We start from the raw sequence: 24497 nt of genomic DNA on the forward strand, positions 1-24497 counted from the left end.
AATGAATGAAAGATATGCAAAAAAGTAACAATGATAAAGGAAGCAGGCCATTGTTAGCTGTTTGTCGGGTGAAAACGAGAAGCTAGTGCAACTTGGGTGGGGGAGGGATGGAGAGAGAGGGAATGCCGGGGCTACCTGACGTGAGAGGTTGTAAGCTAACCTAGTGAAATATGAGGAGCTGCTCCTCCACAGATGTTGCCTGGCCCGCTGAGTTCCTCCAGCACTTTGTGCTTGACATTTACATACAGACGCTCCCCAACTTCGTAAGAGTTATGTCCCGCGAACCCTTGCGTAAGTCAGATGTTACCCCTGTCAGAAATGGAAGAATAACTGCACAGGTGTAAATTTACTCTTCGAACTGTGTGTGTATTATATACTGTAGCACTGTACAGCAGACACTGCATAAAGAAGGAAAAACTGTCTCATCTGAAGTTGTGGACATACCTGAAAGCTATATGTTTGTAACAAGAAAGTAGAAGCTGGCTGGGACAATTTGTGGGCATGTTATTTTATTTTAAGAAAAAAGCTATTTGTTCTTTTTTATTCCTAAATTTAAACTTTAGAAATAGTTTATGGGCCCTTTTAGACCATGTTTTACACAATAGCTATGTGTGTGGACCAGGGGGGGAGCTCCGACGTGGAGACCTCGGCGAATGATCTGACGCTGAGACCATGTGGGAGCTCCGGTGCGGAGACCACTGGGGAGCTCCAACAAGGAGACCATGTGGGAGCACCGGCATGGAGACCATGGGGGAGCTCCGGCGCGGAGACCACGGGGGAGCTCCAACAAGGAGACCATGCGGGAGCTCCAGCGTGGAGACCACTGGGGAGCTCTGGCATGGAGACCAAGGGGGGAGCTCTCACAAGGAGACGATGGGGGAGCTCCGGCGTGGAGACCAAGGGGGGAAGCTCCGGCGTGGAGACCAAGGGGGGAGCTCCGGCGTGGAGACCAAGGGGGGAGCTCTGACAAGGAGACCATGGGGGAGCTCCGGCGTGGAGAACAATGGGGGAGCTCCGGCGTGGAGACCAAGGGGGGAGCTCTGACAAGGAGATCATGGGGGAGCTCCGGCGTGGAGACCATAGGGGAGCTCAGGCGTGGAGACCAAGGGGGGAGCTCCGGCATGGAGACCAAGGGGGGAGCTCTGACAAAGAGACCATGGGGGAGCTCCGTCCGGCGTGGAGACCATGGGGGAGCACCGGCGTGGAGACCATAGGGGAGCTCTGGCGTGGAGACCAAGGGGGGGAGCTCTGACAAAGAGACCATGGGGGAGCTCCGGCGTGGAGACCAAGGGGGGAGCTCCGGCGTGGAGACCATGGGGGAGCTCCGATGTGAAGACCACGGGGGAGCATCCACGAGAACAGCTGACCGGTTTTTCAGGAAATGGCTGCAGGCGCTGGGAGAAGTGCACTGCCACCAAGACACATAACTTGGAAATGAAGCGTGGGCTTAAACAATTGCTTACATAAGTGCGGGTTTACGCAAGTCCCCTATTAAATGTCAAGAAGTGTCTTTAGTCTCTCATGGTCTTCCGCTGTGACAAAAGTGGTTTACAGCCAAAGAAGCATTTTTGTAATGTCCCAGTCAATTAATACAAGGCTAGCCCCGGGCAGCAATGGCTATCAATGGTGGTGACTGAGAGATCAATACTGCCCTCGGCATATCTGGGTCGACTCTCCTGCTCTTTGAAATAACCCTCGAGGCATTTTGATTGATTGAAAAATACAGCATGGAAACAGGTCCTTTGGCCCACCGAGTGAGTCTACGATGACCATCGATCACCCATTCACACCAGTTCAACGTTATCCCACTTTCACACCTACTCCTACACACCAGGTGCAATTTACAGAGGCCAATTAACCTAAAAACCCGCAGGTCTTTGGGATGTGGGAGAAAGCCGAAGCACCCGGATAAGGATGTGATGGCCCTGGAGAGGGTCCAGAGGAGGTTTACAAGAATGATCCCAGGAATGAGTGGGTTAACATATTTTGAGCATTTGACAGCACTGGGCCTGTACTCGCTGGAGTTTGGAAGAATGAGAGGGGACCTCATTGAAACTTACCGAATGGTGAAAGGCTTGGATAGAGTGGATGTGGAGAGGATGTTTCCACCAGTGGGAGAGTCTAGGACCAGAGGTCACATCCTCAGAATTAAAGGACCTTCTTTTAGGAAAGGGATGAGGAGGAATTTCTTTAGTCAGAGGGTGGTGAATCTGTGGAATTCTTCACCACAGAAGGCTGTGGAGGCCAAGTCAGTGGATATATTTAAGACGGAGATAGATAAATTCTTGATTAGTACGGGTGTCAGAGGTTATGGGGAGAAGGCAGGAGAATGGGGTTAGTAGGGAGAGATAGATCAGCCATGATTGAATAACAGAGTAATCTTGATGGGCCGAATGGCCTAATTCTCCTCTGATCACTAATGATCTTATAAACCCCATGTGGTCACAGAGAGAAACGTGCACACTCCACACAGACAGCACCCAAGCATTCTGTGGTGTGAGGGAGGAGAAAGCTGGAGACGAGGAGGGGGGGGGGGGGGAGAGAGGGGGGCAAAACCTGGCCCCTGAGGTGAGGCAGCAGCTCGACCTGTGTCGCCCTTTTACATTCACGTGAGAGGAAAGTTGTTCTCTATTCCTCCCTCAGTGTGATTTCTTGTTCATCCAGCAGTACTCCAATTGGCACCACGACATGCCAAGTTTAGATACGATCAATGAGAAGATGAGAATGAAATATGTGAAGAGAGAGCGGATCGGATTCATGTTTACGTTGCACCCTATATAGGCAAATTAAATAGCCCTTTAAAAGCTTATAGGTCAGTGCTTCAATAGCCTATTAGCAACTTATATGTGCTTAAACAGGCCATTAACAGGTTCTGCTTCTCCTTTAAAATTCACATTAGCAGGTTAATAGGATGAACTAAGTACCCGTTAATGAGAACCACATACCCGATGACAATCATGACGATCAATATCTTGCCGATGACATACTTTCCCCATGCAGCTTCAACTTGGTCGCAGGTGATTCATACGTTCACCATCCATAAGCTCATCATACATTGAATGCAATCAGACCTTGTGAAGAAGTATGGCTGATCCAATTCACTGCTGATCCAATTTCTGGCATACAATTCTTCTGGGTCATGTATTGACTATATTGTTTCACCAGGGCAGCACAGTGGCTCAGCAGTAGAGATGCTGCCTCACTGCGCCAGAGACCCGTGTTCGATCCTGACTACGGGTGCTGTCTATAGGGAGTTTGCACATTCTCCCTGTGACCGTGTGGGTTTTCTCCGGGTGATCCGGTTTTCTCCCACATTCCAAAGACGTGCAGCTTTGTAGGCTTCTGTTAATTGGCTTCTGTAAATTGTCCCTAGTGTGCAGGGTAGAACTAGTGTATGGGTGATTGCTGGGTCGGTATGGAGTCCATGGGCCTGTTTCCACGCTGTGTCTCCAAACTAAACGAAGCATTGAGTTCATGCCAAACCGTTCACGCTAGTTCCATGTTATCCCACTTTCTCATGCACTCCCTGCACGTTAGGGGCAATATCCAGAGGTCAATGAACCTATAAATCTGCATGGCTTTTGGGAAGTGGGAGGAAACCGGAGAACCTGGAGGAAGCCCACACGGTCACGGGGAGAACGTGCAAGCTCCACACAGTCAACAGCCGAGGTCAGGATCAAAGCCGTGTTTGTCATTCTGTGAGGCAACCCGCTGCAACACTCGATGTAAGAACATGCGCTCAGGAAGGGGATGTGCAGGACAGGCTTTTACAAAAAGATAGTGGTGGGCTCCTGGAACCCTCTGCCATGGGTGGTGTTGGAGGCAGTTGTGATAGTGGTGTTTAAGAGGCTTTTGGGTAAGGATGCAAGGATGGAGGGAAATGGATCACGTGCAGGCAAAGGAGATTAGTTTCACTTGGCATCATGTTTGGCAGAGGCACTGTGGGCTGAAGGGCCTGTTTCTGTGCTGTGCTGTTCTATGCTCTAAGAAAACAATTTTTAGCTTATGCTCCAAAAACCCTGAAGATGCTTGAAATCTGGAACAACGACAGCAAATGCAAGAGATAGTCAGAAGGCCAGGCTTTCAGTCAGAGGTGTGGGATTCTCTGCCTCAGAAGGCAGTGGAGGCCAGTTCGTTGGATGCTTTCAAGAGAGAGCTGGATAGAGCTCTTAAGGATAGCGGAGTGAGGGGGTATGGGGAGAAGGCAGGAACGGGGTACTGATTGAGAGTGATCAGCCATGATCACATTGAATGGCGGTGCTGGCTCGAAGGGCTGAATGGCCTACTCCTGCACCTATTGTCTATTGTCTATTGTCTTTCGATGGAAAGGGAAGCAATTTTAACGTTTCAAGGTGATGACATTTGGCGTCGTCAATGTGAAATGTTAAATCCGGTTTTTTTCCCACAGATGCTGCCCAACCTGTTGAGTGTATCCACTATGTAGTATAAGAAAATAACTGCAGATGCTGGTACAAATCAAAGGTATTTATTTCACAAAATGCTGGAGTAACTCAGCAGGTCAGGCAGCATCTCAGGAGAGAAGGAATGGGTGACGTTTCGGGTCGAGACCCTTCTTCAGACTGAAGAAGGGTTTCGGGTCGAGACTTCAGACTGAAGAAGGGTCTCGACCCGAAACGTCACCCATTCCTTCTCTTCTGAGATGCTGCCTGACCTGCTGAGTTACTCCAGCATTTTGTGAAATAAATACCTTCGAGTGTATCCATTATTACGTATTCTCATTTACAAGACGCTCCTTTGCGTGAAACCACTTCCGGTTCTAATAAATCAGCATGTAAATGCAAGTGGCTATTTTAGACTCTCTTGGCTGCAGTTGGGATGCGTGCAAACCACAAGAGAACAAAATTGAGGCTGCCTAACTTCAAATTCAGAAGTAAAATGTGCACCACAGGATAAAGTATAAAACGAAAACCGCAACAAAACACATTCTCTATAAACAGCCAACAAGTGATTGGAACATCACATCACATTACTGCACTCCCCTGAATGACATTCCACCACATCTGGAAGGATGATTGAAGCACTGGTTTCTAACTGCGGGAGCAGCAGGATTAAAACCAGAAATGTCATCCTGTTCCACTGTAAACTCTCCTATTCACTGTGGGCCTAACTAGCGTATTCATCCACAAGCCCTGATGGCATTGCTGGCTTTGTCCGCCTGGCAGTGGGTTCGCTACCTGCAAAGACATTATTCACCTGGCAAAGGGGAAGCATCTTTATTCGATCAAAACACAAAGTTTTAGTGGAGCTCAGCAGATCAGCCCGCACCAGTGGAGGGAAATGGACAGGCGACGTTTTGGGCTGGCGCCCCAACTCACCTGGAGAGGTTTGGCTGCCATATTCCCCAACATAATTGCAGTGACTACAGGACTTCACTGGAGTGAACACATTGCGAAATGTCCTGAGGATGTGCAAAGGCAGTGCTGCTGTCTCAAAGCTTTCCAGGTTCAACCCTGACCTCTGGTGCTGGCTGAGTGGAGTTTTCCCTGCGACTGCGTGACCTTCATCTGGTCTCCTCCCACATCCCCAAAAATATATAAAGTAGACCAATTGGCCACTGCAAATTGCCAACAGGATGTGGATGAGTGGGCGAATCTGGGGGGAGTTGATGAGAATAGAATGGAATCGGTGTAACGATGAGCGTTTGATGATTAGATGCGGACTCAGTGTGTCTTGGTGATGTATGACTCGACGATAACACAGCTAAAAATGTCAAATAGATCAAGTGCGATATTCCTGCAGATTAGACCTCTGACTGACATCAGTGAATTATTTGGTGCTACGTCAGATCGAATTGTACTTGATAATGTGTAACAAGCATCATAATCCTGTTACACAAAACAGGATCGTCTCTGATTCACCATGAGAGCCTTTCAAATGTCTGAAGAAGGGTCTCAACCCGAAATGTCACCCATTCCTTCTCTCCAGAGATGCTGCCTGACCTGCTGAGTTACTCCAGTATTTTGTGTCTCCCTTCAAATGCTAACTCACTTCTGTGCGTCCACATGGACAGTGATTCATAAAGCCTGAGGCATTCAATGAACTTCCGCGCCAGTTTCCAGAAGATATCTCAGACCTCAAACACAATCTCACATAGGCCCCCCATTACCATAGCAACCCTATCCCGATCTTAGACATTATGGTCCCCTCTCTTCTGCTGGATATAAACTATTAAAATTAGAAGGGATATCTTTATGGATAAGCGATGTTTAAACAAAAGACAGTCAGAACCTTTCTCGCACAGTGGAAATGTCAAAGGCGGCACGGTAGCGCAGCGGTAGGGCGGCACGGTAGCGCAGCGGTAGAGTTGCTGCTTTACAGCGAATGCAGCGCCGGAGACTCAGGTTCGATCCTGACTACGGGTGCTGCACTGTATGGAGTTTGTACGTTCTCCCCGTGACCTGCGTGGGTTTTCTCCGAGATCTTCGGTTTCCTCCCACACTCCAAAGACGTACAGGTATGTAGGTTAATTGGCTGGGTAAATGTAAAAATTGTCCCTAGTGGGTGTAGGATAGTGTTAATGTGCGGGGATCGCTGGGCGGCACGGACTTGGAGGGCCGAAAAGGCCTGTTTCCGGCTGTATATATATGATATGATATGACTGGAGGGCATAGGTTTAGGGGGAGAGGGGCAAGATTTAACGGAGATTGCATGGAATCCTGGGAGAGCTCGAGACTGGATCGTGAATTGACTTCCTGGAAGGCAGCAGAGGGTGATGGGGGAAGGTCGTTTATCAGACTGGAGGCCTGGTGTGCCTCAGGGATTGGTGCTGGGCCCATTGCTGTTTGTGGATAAAATCAATGATTTGGATGAAAATGTACAGTGCATGTAATGTTTGACAATGTAGGTTTACAGATGAAACTAAAGTGGGTGGTATCGTAGATAGCGAAGATGGTTATCAAAGCATTACAGCAGGATCTCGAGCAGTTGGGCAAGTTGGCCGAGGGATGATTAATGGAGCTTAATGCAGACAAGATCGAGGTTTTGCATTTTCGTAAATCAAACCTGGGCAGGACCTTTACAGTGAATGGCAAGGCTCTGGGGAGTGTGGCTGTGCAGAGGGATCTAGGTACAGGTACATTGTTATTTGAAAGTGGTTGCACAAGTAGATGAGGCTTTCAGCACATTGGTCTTCATTAGCCAGGGTATTGAGTACAGAAGTTGGGATGTTACGTTACAGTTGTACAAGATATTGGTGAAGCCACATTTGGAGTATTGTGTTCAGCATTGGTCACCCTGCTACTGTTGTTAAGCTGGAAAGAGTGCAGAGAAGATTTACAAGGATTTTGCCAGGACTTGAGGACCTGAGCTATAGGGAGAAGTGAGCTATAGGGACCTGAGCTATAGGGCGAAGCTATAGGGAGAAGCTATAGGCTAGGACTTTATTCATTGGAGTGCAGGAGAATTAATGGTGATCTTATAGAGGTGTATAAGAGGGGACGAGATAGGGTAGATACCCACAGTCTTTTACCCAGAGTAGGAGAATCAAGAACCAGAGGACATAGGTTTATGGTGAGCATGGAAAGAGTCAATAGGAACCTGAGGGGCAACCGTTGGTTGTATGGAACATACTACCAGAGGAGATAGTTGAGGCAGGTACTATAACAACATTTAAAAGACATTTGGGCATGTACATGTATAGGAAAGATTTAGAATGATATTGACCAAACGGGGGCAGATGGTACTAGTTTAGATAGGGCACCTTCGTCGGCATGGGCAAGTTGGGCCAAGGGCCTCTATTCTTGCTGTCTGACTCTATTTCACTGCAGTTTTGTTTTGGATCTCAGCATGCACAATAGTGACTAATACATTTGTCTTTGTAAGCCACAGGTATCGCATTATTTCAATGTGTATTGGTGGTGCAGTGGTTAAATTACCAGACCAGTATTCAAGAGATGTGTAGGAAGGAACTGGTTTAAACCGAAGATAGACACAAAATGCTGGAATAACTCAGCGGGACAGGCAGCATCTCTGGAGAGAAGGAATGGGTGACGAGTCTGAAGAAGGGTCTCGGCCTGAAACATCGCCCATTCCTTCTCTCTAGAGATGCTACCTGTCCCGCTGAGTTACTCCAGCATTTTGTGTCGATCACTAGTATTCAAGACACCTGGATTACGGTGAGTTCAGGTCCCACCATGGTAGCTGTGGAATTTAAATTCAGTTAATTACATAAGGTATAATTAAATATAAAGACTTAATAATAATAATAACCACAAAATCTCATATTGTTCACCACTGCCCTTTAGGGGGAGATGTGTCATGACATGGACGTGCAGGGTTTGCAGGGATATGGATCACATGCAGGCAGAGGAGATTAGTTTAGCTTGGCATCATGTTCGGCACGGGCATTGTGGCCAAAGCGCCTGTTCCTGTGAACTGTACAGCTCTATGTTCTTACTTGGTCTGTGCATGACTGTAGACCTACATGGCTGCAGTAACCCCAAGCGTCAAGCCTTTCAGATGTCACCTAACTGTGAAGTTGCTGTTGTGGTAACTCAAATTTCATTGTACCTTAATTGGTACATGTGACAATAAACTGACCTTGAAACCTTGAAACCTTGGTTCAGTGATGTTTAGTTTAGTTTAGTTTAGTTTAGAGATACAGCGTGGATTCAGGCCCTTCGGCCTACCGAGTTCATGCGCTGTGAACTGTTTATGTATGTGCTGTTATGTTTGTGTGCCATTGTATGTTCGTTTCTTAGTACCTGAACTGATGTGCAGCACTTTGGTCAACGTGGGTTGTTTTTAAATGTGCTATACAAATAAAATTGACTTGACTTGACTTGACATCAATCAACCGTACCCTTGTTCTATCCGACAATTTAAGAGACAATCTACGGAAGCGAATTAACCCACAAACCTGTATGTGTTTGGAACGTGGGAGGAAACTTGAGCAACCGTAGAAAACCCACACGGTCACTGGAAGAACGTACAAAATCCACACAGACAGCACCCACAGAAATGATTGAACCCGGGTCTCTGCCGCCATAAGGCAGCAACTCTACCTCTGTGTCACTGTGCCACCCCTTCCCAGTTCTCAAAGACTAGTAGGGATGGGCAATAAATGCTGGCCTTGTCACCAATGCCCCACAGTCGGAACAAAGCAAAACAAAGCATTTCACTGACCACAAAGTGTTGGGCACATTTTTGTTTGGTATGAAGAGTTTGATCAATGTACATCTTTAGTCCATGCACATTAAACTGGATCCCATGCAGTAAGAACATTTAACAGTAAAACAGAGGCACGAGGAGCTGCAGATGCTGGAATCTGGAGCAAAACAGGGTGTTGGAGGGGACTCAGAGGGCCAGGCAGCATCTGTGGAGGGAATGAACCACAGACGTTTTGGGTCGGGACCTTTCTTCAGAGTAATTGTAGTAGGGGGAAGAACGCTGGAAAGCAGGCAAGACGAAGCCTGGAAAGTTTTAGATGGACTGAGGCAAGAGAGGTGTGGAGTAAGTGTGGAGCAAGAGAGGCTGGAGGTGGAAAGGAAACGTGGGGGTCAGATAAAAGGAGTGAAATGTAAAGCCAGAGGGAAGGATAGAGGTAGAAGGGGACTGTGGGTATGGAAGCGAGGGGAGATTAAAAGGGAAATATTCAGCAAACTCACAGCAAGAAGGAACTGAAGACTCCAGTGGGTCTTTGACAAACAACACTATAGGAGATACATCCAGATTACCTATCGGTGTGAAGGGTTAATAGAATCCCTGAGCAGTATTAATGTGCTTCTTTTGAAGAAACAACATATATTTTGTCTCTTCCTCCTTTCGGTTCTCGCCTCCCCACTCCTGTTCCCAATACCTTTAAGCGAGAGACTCAGGTGTGCTCTGCCTTACCTGTAGGCTGGGACGCCAGGGTTCGCTATCATGATGGATTCCAGGTGAAAGCGCCCGTCACCTAGGTAACTGCAAGGAGAAGAGAAAGCACATGCTGAATTAGTGCTGGAGCGTGCCTCTGATCCGCTGAACAGACACACACATTAATCACTGATGCTGCTGCATGCAAGTGTGTCGTGGAAACCAGGTCAGTCTCGCAAACAGCTCCACAGGCACCAAACACAGGCCTCACCGAGAGACCAGCAGGGGGCGGGGGTAGAAACATCACGATCGCACAGACTAATGTGCCATGTCTTAGTTCCTCTCTTTCTCGGTGTTTAAAATGGGTTTGAATCCGACAGCGACCCGTGCTGGATGGGACAGGCCTCCGTGCAGTGGGGCAGCAGCCGAACCAGGAGGGTAAAGCAACATGGGACACTACAGCACAGGCTCTTCGGCCTACAATGTCTGTGCCAGACGCGATCCCAAGACCAACTGTTATCTGCCTGCACATAATCCATATCCCTCCATTCCCTGCATATCCACCTGCCTATCCAAAAGCCTCTTAAATGGGAGTTCTGGGAGGCACAAGAGACTGCGGATGTTGGAATTCTTGAGCTAAAGGTGCTGGAGGAACTCAGCAGGACTGGGAAGGGAAAGGACGGAAGGTGTTTCGGGTTGGGACACGTCTGCAGACTCTAGTTGAGGAGGTCGATGTTTGTACCCTTTGGATTGTATGCAGCCCAAGCGGGATATGAGGTGCTGCTCCTCCAGTTTGTGTGTGGAGATCAATATGGGAAGGGGAAGAGGGGTTAAAATAGTTAGCCGCTAGGAGATCCAGCTGGCCCCTGGCATACCTGGTACAAGTGGTCGCCAAAACGGTTGTGGATGTGAAGTCCCAGAGTTAATGTCCAGCCTAGGCCAGGATATCCTGCTACCACCTGGGTCTCTCTGTGCCACTGGGAGGGTTGCGGGTTAAGGATAGAATCAGTATAAGAAAATAACTGCAGATGCTGGTACAAATCGATTTATTCACAAAATGCTGGAGTAACTCAGCAGGTCAGGCAGCATCTCGGGAGAGAAGGAATGAGTGACGCTTTGGGTCGAGACCCTTCTTCAGACTGAAGGATAGAATCAGACTGCATGGCTAGAAATCTCTCTTTATCCAGCAAACGGGGAGAGTGCAGAGAACCTTACACGTTCCTCGAGCTGGTGCCAGCTCTCTACATTCAAGAGACGCCAGTCTCTGAGAGGGCAAAGAGGGGAAACAGGAACATAAACTACTGGACCAGAAGCCTCGACTGGGAATGAGTTTGTATCCTGTTTAAAGTAGCTGGGCATTTCAAATTGCTGACTACAGAGCTAGTAGACTGTCATAAATAAAACATCCGATTCACCGATGGCGTTTAGAGAAGGGTCTGCCATTCTATGCGACACCAGACTCACAACAATGTGGTCGACTCTTCAGTGACTCCTGAAAAGGCTCAGCAAGTGATTTAGTTCAAAGCCAATTAGCAGAGGACAGTAAACGCTGGCTTGGCCAGCAATGCCCACACATGGGAGTTATAAAGCTAACACAGGCATCAAATGGAAGGTCAGATAGTTAAATAGAGTCAAACAGCATGGAGGCAGGCCCCTTTTGCCCACTGAGTCCACGCCCACCATTGTTCACCCATTCACACTAGTTCTATGTTATCCCACTGTCTCATCCACTCATCAAACCCACACGTCTTTGGGATGCAGGCGGAAACCGGAGCACCCGGAAGAAACCCATGTGGTCATTTTCCACACCTCGATGATTTGATCAGATTGAAGTCAAGTTTATTGTCATGTGCACAACACCGCGAGACAGGTCAAACGGAAACCTTGCCCTCAGCAGCATCACAGGCACACAGCTGCCGACAACACACAGAAATCATCAATGGTGCACAAATTCTACAAGGCGCTGAAAAGAAACAGACTGCCCCAACAAAAACAAGACAGTATTGCAAAACGACACAATTAGAAAACAAGTCCATTGTAGAGCAAGCGGTGGTCCATAGTGTTTTGTTGTTGAGGTTCGGTTCGGGTTGTGCAGGCCGATTCAAGAACCTTTAGTTGTAGGAAAATAACTGTTCCTCAACCTGGTGGTGTGGGACTGCAGGCTGCTCTGCCTCCCACCCCCACCCACGCACAGCCTCCCCGCCTGAAGAAACTCAAAGAAAACTCAGATCTGAGTCCAAGTGTTGGAGAACCTTCAAACACACTCCGACCACATGGAATGTGGATGGATTTGACCGGGTCAAGAGCTTGAGGCTTGACTGAGTCCTGGGAGTAGGAATGAAGGCAGGGCTTAGCTTTGCAATAGCTTAGCTCCTGCATTGCATTTGTTCTGATAAAAACAGCACTGGATGTGTGCTGAAAACTCATGCTCAGGTTTAGTTTTATTATGGTCACATGTGTCGATGTACAGTGAAACGCTTTTTTTCCGCAAACAGTTAGGCGCGGCACGGTGGTGCAGCAGTAGAGTTTCTGCCTTACAGCACCAGAGACCCGAGTTCAATCCTGACTATGGGTGCTGTCTGTACAGAGATGGTACGTTCTCCCTGTGACCCCGTGGGTTTTCTCCAGGTGCTCCGGTTTCCTCCCACACTCCAAAGATGTACAGGTTTGTAGGTTAATGGGCTTTGGTGAAATTGTAAATTGTCCCTAGTGCCTGTAGAATAGTGCTAGTGTGCAGGGATCGCTGGTCGGCATGGACTCGATGGGCCGAAGTGCCTGTTTCTGCGCTGTATCTCTAAAAACTAAACTAAGATTAGATGCAGTACATGCGTAGATACAATCGGTTCAAACTCCCGTTCAATAGATAGAGCAAAAGGGAAGATACCGAGTGCAGAATATAGTTCTCAGTATTGTAGCACATCAGTGCCATAGACAAAGTCCAATGGTATCAATAGGGTAGAGGTGAATCAGACAGTGCACGAGCTTCAGGGAGCAGAAGGAGGAGGAATAGATAGACTCACACAATTAATTTCACTTGCACACAAAGTCTGATCCATAACTATTGCATTTTCGTTCTGATGCTTGTAATATGCCTCCCCGCTGTGTGATAAATAAGTAATCCGACAGAATTAACTCATCTCATTTTATGTCTAGGATAGACACAAAATGCTGGAGTAACTCAGCGGGACAGGCAGCATCTCTGGAGAGAAGGAATGGGTGACATTTCGGGTGGAGATCCTTTGTGTCTGCTGTATAAGTAGAGATTCCAAGTGACACCTCCACACCAAAGAAATGAATTTGCAAGTTTTTCCTTGCAAATAGCTCTGTTTCCACAGCTGAAGAGAACGGTTGTGGTTCCCTTTGAGCTGAAGTGATGATGGTGTGGTGTGTTGGACCATGGTTCTGTTTGGTAACAGGCCAGAACAATGTCGCATTGTTGGCAAACGTTCGCGAGTCACACTGTGGTCTGACGTGGCCACTCCATCCACCTCTTTTACATGACAGCGTTCAGCATGGGCCATCACTCGTTCTGAGCTACTCTGTCGTATATTCCTGGCTCTTTAGTTTGAAGAGAAATACAGAGCAGTTTCATGTCTTGCATCATTAGCAGAGATCCTTGTGCTGCATCATTAGAGTTCCCTGACTTGTTTCGTTATGATTTGTATCTATACGGAGCTCCCGAACCTGTATCCTGACACACTTGGCGAAAATTCGAGAAAATGCTGGATATCTAAGAAGCAGAAAATGCTGGAAATGCTCAGCAGGTCAGGTTGCATCTGTGGGAAGGGAGACAGAGTTAACGTTTCACATTGAAGACCCTGTTGTGGTTGTACAGTTCTGAAGAAGGGTCTCGACCCGAAACGTCACCCATTCCTTCTCCCCCGAGATGCTGCCCGACCTGCTGAGGTACTCCAGCACTTTGTGAATAAATACCTCCTGTTGTTGTTGTACAGTTTCACCAGAACGCTGCCTGGGCTGGTGGGTGTTAGCTACAAGGAGAGGTTGGACAAACTCACATTGTTTTCTCTGGAATATTGGAGGTCGAGGGGAGACCTGGTAGAATGGTGTCAAATTATGATAGGCATAGATAGGGTAGACATTCAGAATCTTTTTCTCAGGATGGAAAAGTCAAACACAAGAGGGCATAGTTTTAAGGTGAGAGTGGCAAAGTTTAAAGGGGACGTGCGGGGACAGAGAGTGTAGGGGCCTGGAGTGTGATGCCAGGAGTGGTGCTCGAGGCAGATATGATAGTGGTGTTTAGGAGGCTTCGAGACAGGCACATGGATCATGTGCAGGCAGAGAAAATCCAGCTTTCCTTGGCAGCATGTTCAGCATGGATGTTGCGGGCCGAAGGGCCTGTTCCTGGGCCGTACAGTTCACTGAAGATGGACACACAATGCTGGAGTAACTCAGCAAGTCAGGCAGCGTATCTGGAGAAAAGGAATGTGGCGTTTCGAGTCTAGACTCTTCTTCATACTGAGAGTGGTTCTGACTGAGGGAAAGTGTCACAGTCCGAAGAAGGATCTTGACCCGGAACATCACTTCTCCAGAGATGCTGCCTGACCCACTGAACTCCTCCAGCATTTTGTGTCTATCTTTGGTGTAAACCAGCATCTGCAGCTCTTTCCCTCCACATCTGCAGCTCTTCCCTCCACATCTGCAGCTCTTCCCTCCACATCTGCAGCTCTTCCCTCCACATCTGCAGCTCTTCCCTCCACATCTGCAGCTCTTCCCTCCACATCTGCAGCTCTTTCCCTCCACATCTGCAGCTCTTTCCCTCCACATCTGCAGCTCTTTCCCTCCACATCTGCAGCTCTTTCCCTCCACATCTGCAGCTCTTTCCCTCCACATCTGCAGCTCTTTCCCTCCACATCTGCAGCTCTTTCCCTCCACATCTGCAGCTCTTTCCCTCCACCTACTGTACTGTTCAACGTTCTATATCTATGATTACACGGTTGTCTTCTGTAGCTCCAAGATATATTATTGCAGAGTTGCCAAATGCAGCACTGTGTCTTGTGTCATGACAAAGCCTCCTGGCACATCTCCAGGCTGTGCACCACCACAGGGATCTTAAATGCAGCTCCATAGCTCGAGGCATCTGTGGGCTTCCTGTGCACTTCCATGGCTTCAGCATTTAGTGACTTACATGACTTACAGAGTCTACCAAAGACACAGGAGCTGGTGGCACTGCCGTGCTGGTGAAGTCACCCACGGTGGAATTGGGGCTGTGGGCTGGATGGAAAATCGACTGCAGCAAGGACAAGTTCAGCCCGATGGGAGATGAGAGCGAACACAACAAGAGCAGCTTCTGAACACAATCCAGTGACTCTCCCCACTAAATGCGGGCATCTGTTCAGCGATTGTGCGCTGCACGGTTGTTTCTTTCTCCCCCCTCCTCTCCCCAGAATCCAGGCCATTGGAAACAAAGCATGGGTGCCCCCTCCCTGCCCGATGTCCCGTGCACACCTACCTCAGCAAGAAACTTATAGCGAGAGGCAGAAGGGGAGAAAATCAGCACGAATGGAAAACCAGTGAGCAGAAACTGTCATCTCAAAATGCTCAGATTCCAGTAAAAAACATTGCCTGAGGTCCCTCTGGGAGGATAGATTGGACTTTACAGTTTAGATTAGACCTCATTGCTCACCAATTATCATTCAACGCAGGCCAGGTTCCATGCAGTCTGCATGCAGGCAGCTTGTTATCACCCAGTCTCAGGCAAACTATATAAACAGCTGGCACAGTAATGATGTGGTGGTCTGCCCCTCTTCACTGTAACGATGATGTATACGATTATAATATTTATTAAGTGCACCATTGGCTGCTAGTCATCAATTTGCCGAATATGCCAACGACAATGTGTGATCAATAGCTGTTGTTCAATACCAGGCTAATCCTTTTTTTTGAATTAATTTATTGACAGGCTGTCCAGTTTGAGACCTTTGATCTTTAACGTCCATCTAATTGGGAGAATTCCACCTTTCTCGTTGCCACTGGCTCGGCTTTCGTTAGCTCAGTTCAATTGGGATGTAGGGGTGGGTGTGGGTGGTACGAGGTCACTACCACCTCAGGCTCAGAAGGTGTAGGGTTTGAACTCAAATCAAGGGACATGATTTGAGCAGAGACACTAAGCTGAAGAAGGGCCTCGACCCAAAACGTCACCCAGTCCTTCTGTCCACAGATGCTGGAGAGTTACTCCAACATTTTGTGTCTATCTTCAATTTAAACCAGCACCTGCAGTTCTTTCCCAAAGCATTGAAAATGTTGTCACCTGACCTCATCCCTCGAGCTGCCATGCCCCCATGAGCTTGCCATTATTGGCCTGCCACACCAGTACTCTTATCATATCATATCATCATATATATACAGCCGGAAACAGGCCTTTTCGGCCCTCCAAGTCCGTGCCGCCCAGCGATCCCCGTACATTAACACTATCCTACACCCACTAGGGACAATTTTTACATTTACCCAGCCAATTAACCTACATACCTGTACGTCTTTGGAGTGTGGGAGGAAACCGAAGATCTCGGAGAAAACCCACGCAGGTCACGGGGAGAACGTACAAACTCCTTACAGTGCAGCACCCGTAGTCAGGATCGAACCTGAGTCTCCGGCGCTGCATTCGCTGTAAAGCAGCAACTCTACCGCTGCGCTACCGTGACTCTTGGAAAACATTCTCTATGTTACCTGTGTGGATGTTTCCCGATGTTTATCAAACCACCTTCCTCCTGCAGTCCCAATTACAGAAAGTTAATCCAAAATGGAAGCCAAACAATTTACGTAATGGCGCTGCCCGCGTGCCTTTTCCGCAGGGATGCTCTCAGGAGTATGCTGGACATTAATATGTACCTCTGGAGCAATCCTGAAGGGTAATAACTCGCAGCCTGTCCTTTGCATTGCCACACACCTCTCTCGGCCACACTCGCTTCTGCCGGTCTGTGTGACTTATTGCAAGTTTTAACGCCCGTCAGGAGGAATCTAAAAACATAGATATGGGCCCTCGACCATAAAGATCACAGGCTGTTCCTTATTTACAAGGCACAGCTTTTATTAACATTTTATGGCTTTTCATTTGCAAACACAGTGACAGCTTTGCAGGGGGACAAACAGGGAAAAGATGAGGCCGTTAACCTAAATATAGACACATATGTTGCAGGTTTATTGCACTTATCTGGAGGGAGCAGTCTATCTGCTGTAATTCAAATTTTATTTCTACTGCTTTTTCAGACCACACAAAGTCGTGTGAGAAACTGTGAGTTGAGTGAGTTCAATAATTCAAGTCTTCAAAATAGGATGTGGTGAAACTGCTCTTCATCTCCCATGGGTAGTCGATTCACATGGACAAGCAGGGAATGGATTGGAGGGATATGGATCATGTGCAGGCAGGAGGAGATTCGATTTGACATCATGTTCGGCACAGACACTGGGCTGAAGGGCCTGTTTCTGTGCTGCACTTTTCTACGTTCTGATAGATGGTAAATGCTGTATTTTAAGTCAGCCTTGCCTCCGGCTGAAATGACCACTATCTCCCGCAGATAAAAGAGCACCTACAATAAGGAGTACACTGAACTGACATCTCGGATTAAGATTGGCATCTCGACTGCCTGCTCCTTCATCCATTTCACTTATGCTTGAGTAAAGGAGCTTGTAATTCAAAGCCTGGTTTTCATATTTTGTTACAATATTGAAGGAGGCCATACACAGAGGAATTAGGTCTACGGATTACTTACAGGCAGATGAGGTTAGATTAATGTGTAAGAAGGAACTGTAGATGCTGGTCTACATTGAAAGCAGACACATAGAAACATAGAAAATAGGCGCAGGAGGAGGCCATTCGGCCCTTCGAGCCAGCACCGCCATTTATTGTGATCATGGCTGATGGTCCCCAATCAATACCCCGTGCCTGCCTTCTCCCCATATCCCTTGATTCCACTAGCCCCTAGAGCTCTATCTAACTCTCTCTTAAATCCATCCAGTGATTTGGCTTCCACTGCCCTCTGTGGCAGAGAATTCTACAAATTCACAACTCTCTGGGTGAAAAGGTTGTTTCTCGCCTCAGTTTTAAATGGCCTCCCCTTTATTCTAAGACTGTGGCCCCTGGTTCTGGACTCGCCCAACATTGGGAACATTTTTCCTGCATCTCGCATGTCCAGTCCTTTTATAATGTTATATGTTTCTATAAGATCCCCTCTCATCCTTCTAAACTCCAGTGAATACAAGCTAAACTCCAGTGAATACAGGAAATGCTGGAGTAACTCAGCGGGACAGGCACCATCTCTGGAGAGAAGGAATGAGTGACGTTACCCATTCCTTCTCTCCAGAGATGCTGCCTGCCCCGCTGAGTTACTCCAGCATTTTGTGTGTACCATGAGATTGGTTTACACCTGCATGACCATTTTCATATATATACAGCCGGAAACAGGTCTTTTCGGCCCACCAAGTCCGTGCCGCCCAGCGATCCCCGTACATTAACACTATCCTACACCCACTAGGGACAATTTTTACATTTACCCAGCCAATTAACCTACATACCTGTACGTCTTTGGAGTGTGGGGGGAAACCGAAGATCTCGGAGAAAACCCACGCAGGTCACGGGGAGAACGTACAAACTCCTTACAGTGCAGCACCCGTAGTCAGGATCGAACCTGAGTCTCCGGCGCTGCATTCGCTGTAAAGCAGCAACTCTACCGCTGCGCTACCGTGCCGCCCTATTGGGCAATAGGGGCCGGTTACTGTACTGTACTGTTCCATATTCTACGATCATTAGCCTGCCAAAGATTCTGACCCATGGAACGTTTCCCAGATTATCTCCAACATCCATGTTGGTCCAGGCAACCTCCTGGTTAATTGGGTTCTTTACCACGTCCGGTTGAACCGTACAGGGGCAAGTGTTGGAGCACAAACCAGTATCCTGCCAACTCCACGGTCCAGGAATTAAAAACGAATCCACAGGGCACTGATTTGGGCACATATGGGGTAGAGAGCAAATGGACGCTGTTCCCAATGGGTTTATACTTCTCTTTCTCTCAGCTCTTCCTGCTTATTTCTTACAGCGTCATACAGCCAAACAACATGGGAACAGGCCTAGTGGCGCAGCGGTAGAGTTGCTGCCTCACAGCGCCAGAGACCCGGGTTTGATCCTGACTACGGGTGCTGTCTGTACGGAGTTTGTACGTTCTCCGTGACTGCATGGGCTTTTCTCCGGGTGCTCCGGTTTCCTCCCACACTCCAAAGATGTACAGGTTTGTAGGCTTTGCTAAATTGTAAATAGTCCCTAGTTTGCAGGAAAGTGCTGGTGTACGGGTTATTGCCGGTCAGCACAGACTCGGTGGGTATACGCGGTATCTCTAAAGTCCCTTCAGCCCATCAAGTCCACGCTCACCCATTTGTACTCATTTTATTCTCCACATGTTCCCAACAATTTCCCCCAGATTCCACCTGTCACCTACACACCAGAGATCATTTATCACAGCTAATTAATCAACCAATCCACACGCCTTGGGCAGGAGTTCCTTGGAAAACCAACACGGTCACAGGGAGAACGGGCAAACTGCAGAAATAGACCAGCAGAGGTCAGGATCAAACTCTAGTCAATGCAGATGTGAGGCAGCGGCTCTATCAGTGGTTCAGATAACTGTCTGTTTGATTGAGTTAAGAATGAACCATGAAATAATGACCAAATGAGGAGTTTATTTCCTGATTAGCCTAAAGGGCCTGTCCCACCTTAGGCGATTTTTAAGGCGACTGTCAAAGTCGTAGCAGATCGCCGAAATTTTCTTTTACCCTACGACAATGACCACGACAATGCCGAGTCAGGTCGATACAAGTTCCTTATTTTGTGAAACTAGCACCTGGCTAAGAGATTACATCGTCTTCGGAAACATCGCGAAATTCCCACGCTTACCTGACCGTCAAACTGTCGCCTCCAATCTACCTGTCAAATGTCCCGATGGTAAATAAATTGGTTAAACAAAACTATCTTCTGGTATCTTCAAATGCCCTTTCTTAATTTAACATTACGTGCTTCTAAATGCACCTGCGACAACCTAGCAAACCTGGGGACAAGCGTGCGACAGCGCCCGCAATAAGCTACGATACCTGGCGACAAGCCAGCTGTCGCCGAGAAATTTCTATCTGGAAAATCGCCGAGATCCGCTACGATTCATCGAAGACTCCTCACGGTCATGCCCGCGACACCCCGGCAAACGTTCGGTAACAGCCTAGTCGCCGGCAGTCGCCTAAGTGGGACTGGCCCTTAAAAGTCTGAACTTCGTACGAACACCATTTCTGTGTCCTGCGCTAAACATGTTCTAAACCAGAATGAATCCCAATTAGGATGAAGGCAAAGTCAAGGAGAAAATATGGAGGCTAATGAAGGCAAGTGGATCTGGATGAATGTAATGATATCGTGGGCCAGGTCCAAGTGCCAGCGAGAATGAGTCTCCAGCAGTGAGTACAGTAAGCAGAAGAGGGATGATTATCGCGCTGCCAGCAAACTGACAATCTAGCCCAAATGCAGTGAGAATGGACGTCTGTGGTGATCACCAATGGAAGCATGGGGAGAGGCAGCTGGAGGATTTGCTGTGAGAACCGTGAGAAATACATTCAAACAGAGCTGGAAAAGTGTGTGGGAGTTATATTAATCACTAATATCTAAATCTTAACTTTTTAATTAATTAATGAACTATTGCATGGGCAGAACATTAGCAACTTAAAGAATACATCATAAAAAATGAATGATAAAGAGTTTTTTTTTATCCTTCTTATCAACCTTGGTTTGGGATCATACCTTTGGCAGGACTGAGGGGTACAGAGGATACAAACTAACCCCACATGGAGGTGTATTGCAGATAAAAAGGAGTTGCTTCATTTCTTCGCAGATGAGAGCATCAATTACAGACCCCCATTTAGTTTAGTTTGGAGTCAGTCATAGAGTCACAGAGTGATTCAGTATGAAAACAGGCCCTTCGGCCCAACTCGCTCACACCGGCCAACATGTCCCAGCCACGCCAGTCCCACGCTTGGTCCATATCCCTCCAAACCCGTCCTATCCATGTAGACACAGCGTGGAAACAGACACTTTGGTTCACGAGTCCACGCCGCCCATCGATCACCCGTTCACACTAGTTCTATGTTATCCCACTTTCTCATCCACTCCCGGCACACATTCTCGAGACTTTCCCATGCCACTCCCGAGACATTTTACAGAGGCCAATTAACCCACAAACCCGCACGTCTTTGGGGTGTGGGAGTAAGCCAGATCACCTGGAGGAAACCCACGCGGTCACAGGGAGAATGTGCAAACTCCACACAGACAGCACCCAAGGTCAAGATCAAACCGGGGTCTGTGGCAGTGAGGCACCACACCGTCCATCTGCGCCGCTGTTACTCCCCATTTCCGTATGAACTTGAACTAGGCCTGCTGGGCTGCTGAGAGTCAATTGATGCCAAGTTAAATTAATCTCTTCTGCCTGTGCATGATCCATACCCCTCCTTTCCATGCATATGCATGTGTCCATCTAAAAGCCTCTTTAACACCAATGGCATATCTGCTCCCACCATCAACCCTGGCAGCCTGATCCAGGCACCAGCCACTCTCTGGGTAAAAAACTAGCCCCGGACAGCCCCTTCAAACTTTGTCATTTTCATCTTAAAGTTATGCCCTTTATCTTTGACATGTCCTCGCTAGGAAATAGGTTCTGACTGTCCACCACTTCTCCACCTCTCACGATTTTATATACTGCTGTCAGGTCTTCCCTCAACCTCCAGTGTTCCAGAGAAAACAATCCAAGTCTACCCAACCATTCCTTGTAGCTAATGCCCTCTATTCCAGCCATCATCTTGAGCACCCTCTCCAAAGCTTCTACATCCTTCTGTAATGGGGCAACCAGGACTGCAATATTCCAAATGCAGCCGAATCAAAGTCCTATAAAGCTGCAACACGGCTTCCTGACTCTTATACCCAATGCTGAGACCAATGAAGGCAAGCATACCATATGCCTTCTTCACTACGCTATCTATTGGTGTTGCCATTGTAATAGGGAATTTCTTAATTTGGAGTCAGGATTTCTTTTACGAGCAAACTTTTAAAAGATGAGGCTTATTGTACCTTCTGGAATCTGAAAAATGGGAGTTGATCTTATTGGAACATCAACAAGTCTAAGAAGGCTTGACAAGGCAAATATTGCCTGAGTCATAGAGTCATGCAGCATAGAAACAGGCCCTTCGGCCCAACTTGCCCAAGCTGACCAACATGCCCCATCTGCACTTGTCCCACCTGCCTGCATTTGGGTCATATCCCTCTAAACCTTTCCTATTCATGTACCTGTCCAAATGTTTTTTTTAATATTGTGATAGTACCTGCCTCATCGAACTCCTCCAGCAACTTGTTCCATATATCTACCACCCTTTGTGCAAAAAAGCTGCCCCTCAGATTCCCATTAAATCTTTCTTCCCTCACCTTAAACCGATGTCCTCTATTTCTTGATCCCCCTACTCTGGGTAAAAGACTGTGCATTTACCCTGTCTATTCCTCTCATGATCTTATATATCTCCAAAGATTACCGCTCAATCTCCTGCGCCCCAAGAAATAGAGTCCTAGCCTGTCCAATCTCCCCCTATAGTTCAGGCCCCCGAGACCTGGCAACGTCCTCGTTTGCTGTTTCACTTGTTGGAGTAGTCTCGATTGAGTTGGTTTGACCTCTGGATAAATGGTTACTCAATTAAGATTGAAAACAGGGGAAACCTCTTCTATGTCTTCAAATTGTTGGAATTCTCTACCCCTGAGTTCTGCGGAGGTTGAGTCATAGAACGTAGAACACAAAACAGTACAGCACAGGAACAGGCCCTTCCACCCACAATGTCCGCTGGAACATGATGCCAGGTTAAACTAATCTCTAACTGCAAGCTATCCACATCCCTTCATATGCATTTCCAAATGCCTCTTAAACACTGCTGTGATATCTGCCTCCACTACCACCACCCCTAGCAGCTTTAATTTAGTTTAGTTTAGAGATATAGTGCAGAAACAGGCTCTTCCATCCACCGAGTCCGCACTGACCAGCGATTCCCGCGCACGAACACTACCCTACACACACTAAGGAACAATTTACATTTTTGTACCAAGCCAATTAACCTACAAACCTGTACGTCTGTGGAGTGTGGGAGGAAACCGAAGATCTCGGAGAAAACCCACGCAGATCACAAGGAGAATGTATAAACACCGTACAGATAAGCACCCGTGGTCAGTATCAAACCCGGGTCTCTGACGCTGTAAGACACTAGCTCCATCGCTAAGCCACCAGCCCACAGCTTGTTCCAGGCAACTAGAATCCTCTGGGTAAAAAAACCTGCCCCTGCACATCTCAAAGATACATAGACAATAGGTGCAGGAGTAGGCCATTTGGCCCTTCGAGCCAGCACTGCCATTCAATGTGATCATGGCTGATCATTCACAATCAGTACCCCGTTCCTGCCTTCTCCCCATATCTCGTGATTCCGCTAGCCCTAAGAGCTCTATCTAACTCTCTTTTGAGTGCATTCAGTGAATTGGCCTCCACTGCCTTTTGAGGCAGAGAATTCCACAAATTCACAACTCTGTGAAAAGGTTTTTCCTCATCTCAGTTCTAAATGGCCCACTCCTTATTCTTAAACTGTGGCCTCTGGTTCTGGACTCCCCCAACATCGGGAACATGTTTCCTGCATCTAGCGTGTCCAATCCCTTAATAATTTTATATGTTTCTAAAAGATCCCCTCTCATCCTTCGAAATTCCAGTGAATACAAGCCCAGTCGCTCCATTCTTTCAACATACGACAGTCCCGCCATCCCGGGAAATAACCTCGTCAACCTACGCTGCACTCTCTCAATAGCAAGAATGTCCTTCCTTAAATTAGGAGACTAAAACTGCACACAATACTCCAGGTGCGGTCTCACCAGGGCCCTGTACAATTGCAGAAAGACCTCTTTGCTCCTATACTCAGCTCCTCTCGTTATGAAGGCCAACATGCCATTAGCTTTCTTCACTGCTTGCTGTACCTGCATGCTTACTTTCCCCTCTAAAATTTGCCCCTCTCACCTTAAAGCTGAGCCCTCTATGCTTTGACATTTCCACCTTGGGAAATGGGTCATTTAATCAGTCCATAAGTATATTCATGGTTGAGAAATGTTTAGCGGGCAGAGGGCCCAAGGATTGTGGGTATCAGTTGGAAAGTGGAGGCATAGCCTATGTGCAGATCTGCTGAGAGCCTAGGACATGATGCCTTGGCTCAGCAAGAGCATCGATACCTCTGGATCAGTGGGCTGGCAGTTTGAGCCACTTTAACAACAGGTCATTATCTTCTCCCTGAACTTAGTTGTGCCACGTTCCCCACACTGGACGCCACCACTCCAGAATAATGCAGAGGAAATGGTGCACTGCCGGAGATGCTGACTTTGGAATCAAAAGACATCCGGGAAGAGGCGATGTCCTCTCCCCAGTATAAATATAAATATAAAAGCTCGCAAGCGAGTATGTTTCTGGATTGTTTATCAGTGTGGCTCTACCGCACATCTGCTCCTGCAGTGGGGAAGGATTTATTTGTGACGCGAGGAAATGCAGATGCTGGTATCTTGAGCAAAACCTAAAGTGCTGAAGTAACTGTGCTTCAGGCAGTATCTGTGGAAGAAATGCAAAGGCGATGTTTCGGGT

At 47.6% G+C, this 24497-nt stretch overlaps 1 protein-coding gene across 1 annotated transcript in view; it reads right to left on the minus strand.

Moving 5' to 3' along the window:
• The window catches only part of dph1 (diphthamide biosynthesis 1), a gene marked incomplete at its 5' end in the record, with an annotated part of 649238 nt that overhangs the window by 175642 nt on the left and 449099 nt on the right, over positions 1-24497 (minus strand). Inside the window, one exon of the mRNA XM_078422395.1 lies at positions 9853-9921. Within this exon, the coding sequence (XP_078278521.1) occupies positions 9853-9921 (69 nt within the window). The remainder of the gene's footprint in view (positions 1-9852; positions 9922-24497) is intronic.

This window comes from Rhinoraja longicauda, chromosome 26 (assembly GCF_053455715.1).
Source record: "Rhinoraja longicauda isolate Sanriku21f chromosome 26, sRhiLon1.1, whole genome shotgun sequence".
NCBI classification, from domain to species: Eukaryota; Metazoa; Chordata; class Chondrichthyes; order Rajiformes; family Arhynchobatidae; genus Rhinoraja; species Rhinoraja longicauda.